Consider the following 7,500-nt stretch of genomic DNA (forward strand, 5'->3'; position numbering starts at 1 on the left):
TGTACTATGCATATTATACTGTAAAAAAACACATAATTAGTTGATTTTAGTTGATCATAGTTGATCATAACTAGAGATGAAATGGCATGAACATTTCACTTCAATGATTATAGTGACAAAAATGACCACAGTTATCACAGAATCCTGTTCAAAAAGTACTAATACTACACAATGTCGAAAACCAGCAAATAACAAATAAAAATTAGCATCAATATGCACTTTTTGTTTACATAAACATTAAAATAATACCATTAAAAATGATAGCCAGATTTTAAAAGTGTCTTGCAACATGTTATATACTAACATGCACAAGTTCAAATAAAGTTTAGACAAAAAAGTTTTTTTATAAAAAGATAAACCTCACATATTTCAGACTTTAAATCATTTTTTATAAAAAGATAAATTACTGACATTTACAATGCACTTTAGCTTATCTTTTATTATTAATAGTAAAATTCGGTCGGATTTTCCCGTGGCGTCTGTTGTTGCTATGCAACCATGCACTGCGCTCTCCACAATGACAAAGAAGTTTTAGTGGCTAATGGATTTCCACCGGCGAGAAACGCTTGCTGTAGCTCTGCTTCAAGATTTATTTTACGGAGAAGAGAAAAACACCCGTAGTGTTTGGGTGCACCCGCATCCTTCCAGTTGAGTGAGCTTTCAATGTTGTTATGGAAAGGGGCGAAGCTGATTGGTTGGTTCTTGTCACATGACCTGCGGTGCGTTTGCGGCATTCTGAAGAGTTGACATTTTTTTTATCTCGCTGCGCCTGGAAAAAAAACGAGTGCGTCGCTTCAATTATGAGCGCGCGCGCGCGCACCTACATTTGAACGAACTTGAGCGCGCAAAAGATGCAATATGTGAACGGCCTGTTGGCGAGACCTTTTTTAGACCTGACTAAATGAAATTTAAGACCACGGATGAAAATCTGGCCGTTTTTAAGACATTTTAAGGCCTTAAATTTAAAGTTCAGAATTTTAGACTTTTTAAGACTTTTTAAGACCCCGCGGGAACCCTGTGTGTTGGTAGAAGCACCGATTATAGCACTTACACACGGGAAGTCAGATTTTCATGATATGTCCCCTTTAAATTCATAAGTATGTGACAAATAAAGAACGTTAAACCTCATGTAATTCATTCAAACTCAAAAGCGCAACTAGTGCACACATTCAGAGTGAAACTGACATCAGTTCTGCTAATGTAAAACAGTGTCTATGTGAGATGTGTGGATGTCTGTGAGTTCTCTCTCTGTCTCTGAGTCGAGTGTGTGTGTGTGTGTGTGTGTGTGTGTGTGTGTGTGTGTGCAGACGTGGTTTCTGCTCACCATCAGCCTGAGCGGACGAGTCTCTTCTGATTTCAGCCACTTTCCTCCTGTAGTACAGATAGTCCTTACTGTTCTTCTCAAACAAGAACCTGCAGAACAGAGCATTCGCTTCATGACTGATGAACTTTACACCAGGGGTTTCAATTCAAGCTCCAAGAGCTGAAAATGTACACGAAAAAAGTAAATGTTTTTCCCAACTGGATATGAATGGGTTAGATCTGATGTTTTAACAGGCTGTTTTTACACATTTAGACAGCTTTGAGTCTGGCACACAGAAGGCCTTGGACTGAGGAACACTGGAGACGCAGAAGGGTACGGGCCATTCTTACATTTACATTTATTCATTTAGCTGACGCTTTTATCCAAAGCGACTTACAATTGCTATATATGTCAGAGGTCGCACGCCTCTGGAGCAACTAGGGGTTAAGTGTCTTGCTCAGGGACACATTGGTGTCTCACAGTGGATTCGAACCCGGGTCTCTCACACCAAAGGCATGTGTCTTATCCATTGCGCCACCACCACCCCTCATTCTTATATTTTACTCAAAGTAATAAACTACTATAAAACAAAATTTACATAATCTAAGGACAAAACAAAGTTAACTAGGAATTTAAAAGATGTTTGTTTTAATTTCTAAATCATTTTCCAAATTCTAACATTGTGGAAATGCTCTTTATCTGCTGATTAATAATGCTAAATGTGTGAATAAACATCTGAAGACTCCACATGTTAGCATCTCAAAGCTGGTTTAGTGAAAGGGTCAGAATCTTCTGCATGACAGATAATAGTGTTCTCTGCGTTCTCGGGTTCTGCAGTTTGAGCAGAAGTGTGTGTTTCTGCTGCTGTTATTACAGTAATGGTGTCGTCATGCAGATCTTAGTGCGGCGCTTCACGTGTGTGTCGGGAGAAAGCTACACGCATTGAGCGGAGAGGGCTTGACTGAAGCACTTCTAGCTCTAGATACAAATATTATAGATATAGCTCTGAAAGATCATTACCATAATCACCTGAGTGAAGTGCTCCGTTGTTTTGACTCACTTTAATCTGTAGAAACGGTCAAATGGAGCACTTATGTCCCGCTTTGATGCTTCTGATATGAAGCAAAGGCTCAGCTCTCAAATTCTGCAGTTATGTCACGCAATTCTAACAATAAATGTGGTTTTGACCAGACGAAATTATGTCCCCCGGTCCGGATCCGGTCCGCCATTTGAATATCTCTGATCTGAATAATGAGCTGCTTTACAGCTGAATCTGAATGTGTCTCATATCTGATAAAGATTCATCACTGATTCTGATATTCTCCTGTTTATTACTGTGAAACGATCTGGACTGTATAGAGCGCTGGAGAAATAAAGACTGGACTGGGACTCAAAAGGTCGCAGGTTGAAGCGAGCTTACACTGAGTGAGTGTGTATGTGAGACTCACGAGAATAAGGGATTGTCTCTGTAATCCTCCATGGCCTTTTTCTCCAGTGCTGGTCCTCCTTCAGCCACGAACACGGCCATCTTCTCCAGCACCAGCCTCAGCTCTGGGTCCTCTGGGGGGGGCACTGTGAACAGGCCATGAGAACGCCGGTGTAACACACACACTGACTCAAAGGCTCACTGACTCACTCACTCACACACTGAACACACACACTGAACACTCACTGACTCACTCACTCTTACTCACTCACTCACACTCACTCACTCACTCACTCACACTCACTGAACACACACTGAACACTCACTGACTCACTCACTCTTACTCACTCACTCACTCACACTCACACTCACTCACACTCACACTCACACTCACACTCACTCACTCACTCACACACACTCACTCACACTCACTCACTCACACTCACTCACTCACACTCACTCTCTCACACTCACTGAACACACACACTGAACACACACTGAACACTCACTCACTCACACTCACTCACACACTCACTCACACTCACTCACTCACTCACTCACTCACACTCACTCACACTCACTCACACTCACTCACTCACACTCACTCACACTCACTCACTCACTGAACACACACACTGAACACACACTGAACACTCACTGACTCACTCACTCACTCTTACTCACTCACTCACTCACTCACTCACTCACTCACACTCACTCTCTCACACTCACTCACTCACACTCACTCACTCTCACTCACTCACTCTCACTCACACTCTCACTCACTCACACACTGTGAGTAATTAAGTGACTGTCCTTTAGTTATTCTATCGTGTTTAATGAACAGCTCTTACAGAGGGAGAATGCTAGTTCAGCACCATTTAGATGAGAGTTCACAGGTCGAGTGTGTTACCTTTGACCTCCAGAAAGTGCTCATCATCCACATCCTCGTCTTCATCATCGGGGGAGCTGAACACACTGGGTCGGGTCACGGGGAGTGTGGTCCTCTTGGACTGGGAGTAGTTCTTGAACTGGTTGATCATGCTGCTGACGCCCAGACCCGGGCGCTTCCCGATGAGAATGCTCTTCTTCTGAGCCTGTGATTGGCTCTGAGCGCAGGGGGCGGGGCTGAGGGGTCCTACAGGACATGACATCACACAGTCCATAGTGGACAAAAATGTCCATGTCAAAAAACTCTCATAAAAATGTGAAGCTTCGAGCACAGACTTCAGTTTGGTCTCATTTTAAAGAAGATTGGCAGATTATTGTTGAAGTAAAACAAGTTTAAAAATTAAAATAAAATAAAAAGTTATATAGGTTTAAGGTTATGAAAATGATTTATGAACAATGTTTTATAAAAATGTATATTTTATGAAACATGTTGAACTCTAAAACTGCTAAATCTAAACAAGTCTTGTTCCAAATCTGAGGATGAATCTCCAGAAATGATCTTTCAGTGAGAGTGTGTGTGTGTGTGTGTGTGTGTGTGTGTGTGTGTGTGTGTGTGTGTGTGTGTGTGTGTGTGTGTGTGTGTGTGACACCTCACCCTCGTCAGGGCTGGACTTCTCCTGCTGCATCCTCAGAAACTGCTGTAGAAAACTCCCATCATTCACAAACTTGTTCGATTTGGAGGAAGAGGAGGATGAAGATGAAGAGGACGATGATGAAGATGACGACGATGAAGCCTGTGAGGGAGGAGAGCTGAAACACACACACAGAGAGAGAGACGTGATCACGTAAGATGTGTGAGTGAGTGAGTATGTGTGAGTGTGAGTGTGTGTGTGTGTGTGTGTGTGAGTGTGAGTGTGTGTGAGAGAGAGAGTGTGTGTGTATGTGTGACTGTGAGTGTGTGTGACTGTGAGTGAGTGAGTGTATGTATGTGTGTTTGTGTGTGCGTGTGTGTGTGTGCGAGTGTGTGTGTGCGAGTGTGTGAGTGTGTGTATCACCTGCTGGCTGAGTTCCGGGCCGGCTTCGGTGTGTGTGTGGTCTGAGCCTGTTCTCTCAGTTTGGCCTCGATCTCTCTCTTCTTCTGAGCGATCAGCTCCTCCTGCCTCATGATCACATTCAGCTTACTCTTCTGATGAGTCTTCCTGCCGCCACGACCTGCCACACACACACACACACACACACACACAGAGAGAGACAGACATACATACACACACACATACACACACAGAGACAGACACACACACAGGGAACAAGTTATAGAAGGCTTTTCACTCTACAAATCCCCATTATTCACGATGGATTTACTATAGTAACAGTAACAGTAATCATGGTATTGTGGCAGAAAGTGTTTTCACATTATTCCTCTCAGGCAGAGACTGTCCCGTAAAGCTAAACGTTCACAGCTGGAGAGAGCAACACCTGCTGGAAAACATACTCTTGTAGGGTGTGTTAGTGGCCAGTAGGTGGCGACGTCACTGTGTAAGAAACACCGCGTCTGTATTCGGTTGTTAAGTCGTGACGTAACCACTCTCCGATAATACTCTTTCCGGGTCCAAAGTCCAGGTCCTCTCTACCTACCTACCGCTTTCGCTAGTGTTTTGGTTATTATTGAGTGTTTTTACAATGCCGCAGTGCTGTGTCCCGTGTCCCGAGCTAACTCACTTCAACCTCGTAAATCTTCTTTTTCATTGATGCCTGGACTCTACCCTTAATTATGCCACCTGAGTGATGAGCTACACTAACCACTCTGTTGGTGTTAAAGGAATTTAAACCCTTTTTGACCGCCAAGGGTGCCTCACTAAGAAGGACGTGATCGTAAATAAATGTACAGGTTCCACCATTGTTATTTCTGGACGAGAGGAGCGCTTGGACCCGGAAAAGGCTAAACGTCACGCGTGACGTCAGACTTAAAGGAGAACTCTGTAACTCTAGCGAACTCTAGTCACTTCTTCGCTGATTTTCCCTTTTGTTGTCGCATGTTTTCCCCACGAGCTCCCCCTACAGCTGTGGGGGGGTGTATATTTCACAACACAGTCGTAAAAAACTCACTTGCGGCGGCCTCCTCCCCCTCTCTACCGCTGCTCATGTGCGTTTGTTTTGATCGGAGCAAGCCAACTGTATCGCGTGGAGCTATGTCTACCGAGGTGGGTAATCTGGTAATACATCATACATGCGTGTGTGTTTATGTCGAATTGCCGTAAAGCAATTTGTGTTTCGCGCTCGTTCTCGTTCTAGTTCTCGCTTCTCACGAGACTTCCAATTTCACTTTGCCGGGACGGCAGTGCGCAAGTTGCAAGGTTGGTTTTCCGCCTGGGAACGCTGGGGGGAGCGGGGAAAGTCACCAATATCACCAGAACAGGTTGTTTAACCATCCAAATGATTTCTAGACAGTTTTATTAAGTTAAAAAAGTTACCAAGTTCTCCTTTAACAATCGGATAGAGCTGGTAAGTCCCGCCCCTTCCGCTAACCCCACTGGACCTCTAGGCTGAAAAATCATCAATGCAAGTGAATGTGAGAAAATAATTATTTTCTGGTCACGTTTGAATTGTGCCATGAATGTGAACATATGTTGTCTGTGAATTTTTAATATAATTTTTCGTGTGAAGAATGCTACAATTTAGCGGGTAGAAGTTTGATACGGTTAGACTCTGTGTGAGAGCACTTTGTGGACTACAACTAGTTTTTACATCAGACGGGAATCTGGAGAAAGAACAGCCCATTTGGTTTGAATGGTGACATTTGGGTACAGAACACACAGGCGTCTCGATCTGTCTCCATAGAGGATCGCAGCATTAGCACAAGTGGAGGGAAATGTGTTATGGGGTGACGTCACATAGGCCACATGTAGTCTTTCTCGTTATGTCTCTTTCACAACTGCTAGCCAAAGAATCATACAATATACTGTCAAACTCGTCACATGAAAAATTATATAAAAAATTCACAGACAACATATGTTCACATTCATGGCACAATTCAAACGGGACCAGAAAATAATTATTTTCTCACATTCACTTGCATTGATGATTTTATAACCTAGAGGTCCAGTGGGGTTAGCGGAAGGGGCGGGACTTACCAGCTCTATAGTGTGCACACGTAACACACACACACACACACACGTCACCGTTTCCACACACAAGTCTTTGTAGTTCACAGAGACACAACTATAGCATCGTGGACCTTCAACATTCTGCATTTTCAAATGACACTGTCGTGTAAATGAACGACCAAAACACAGTTTTTAATCGAAAATGGTGTAAATTAATATAAAAAAGATAATAAAGATGAGATGAGCACTAAAAGCAGCAGATGATTATCTGCCCTTTCCACTCCCAAATATACATCGTTTTCACACGTTTTGCTTTTGAATTTATACTTAGACATTATAAAATCACTATTATAAAATATCGTATCATCAAAGAAATTCTTGTCAAAGTCGTTGAGCACTTTCTTGTATGAAGTGTCTCACAAAGTGCCATTAAAAAAATATATAATATTAATAGTCACTGCACTTATTAATGCAAAACTATTGTAATTTTAGGATTAAAAAGCTCAATCAAGAGCTGTTACTGATCAACACTTCTAATTACTCTAGTTTTACAGAAGTCATGTGATCTGATGTGTTTCTCTGATATTAATCTTCATATCTATATTTAATAAAACAGGGAAGCCAATTTCAGACAGCATAAGAAAACACATCATGCTTTTGCAAATCATAATTATGACATAAAAAAGTCAGAATTATGACATGCTGAGACATAATCACGAAATCTAAAGCTGACAATGAGATAAAGTCGAAATTATAACAAGATTTTGAACCATCTG

General features: G+C 42.3%; 1 protein-coding gene across 1 annotated transcript in view; it reads right to left on the reverse strand.

The window, feature by feature from the left end:
• sugp1 (SURP and G patch domain containing 1) overlaps positions 1 to 7,500 on the reverse strand; it is a 16,512-nt gene that overhangs the window by 8,379 nt on the left and 633 nt on the right. Inside the window, exons 2-6 of the mRNA XM_082173039.1 lie at positions 4,676 to 4,832; positions 4,276 to 4,430; positions 3,643 to 3,867; positions 2,752 to 2,875; positions 1,325 to 1,413 (exon numbers count right to left, since the gene is read on the reverse strand). Coding sequence (XP_082029165.1) covers positions 1,325 to 1,413; positions 2,752 to 2,875; positions 3,643 to 3,867; positions 4,276 to 4,430; positions 4,676 to 4,832 — 750 coding nt within the window. The remainder of the gene's footprint in view (positions 1 to 1,324; positions 1,414 to 2,751; positions 2,876 to 3,642; positions 3,868 to 4,275; positions 4,431 to 4,675; positions 4,833 to 7,500) is intronic.

Source organism: Leuciscus leuciscus (assembly GCF_965113295.1).
Source record: "Leuciscus leuciscus genome assembly, chromosome: 6".
Taxonomy (NCBI): Eukaryota; Metazoa; Chordata; class Actinopteri; order Cypriniformes; family Leuciscidae; genus Leuciscus; species Leuciscus leuciscus.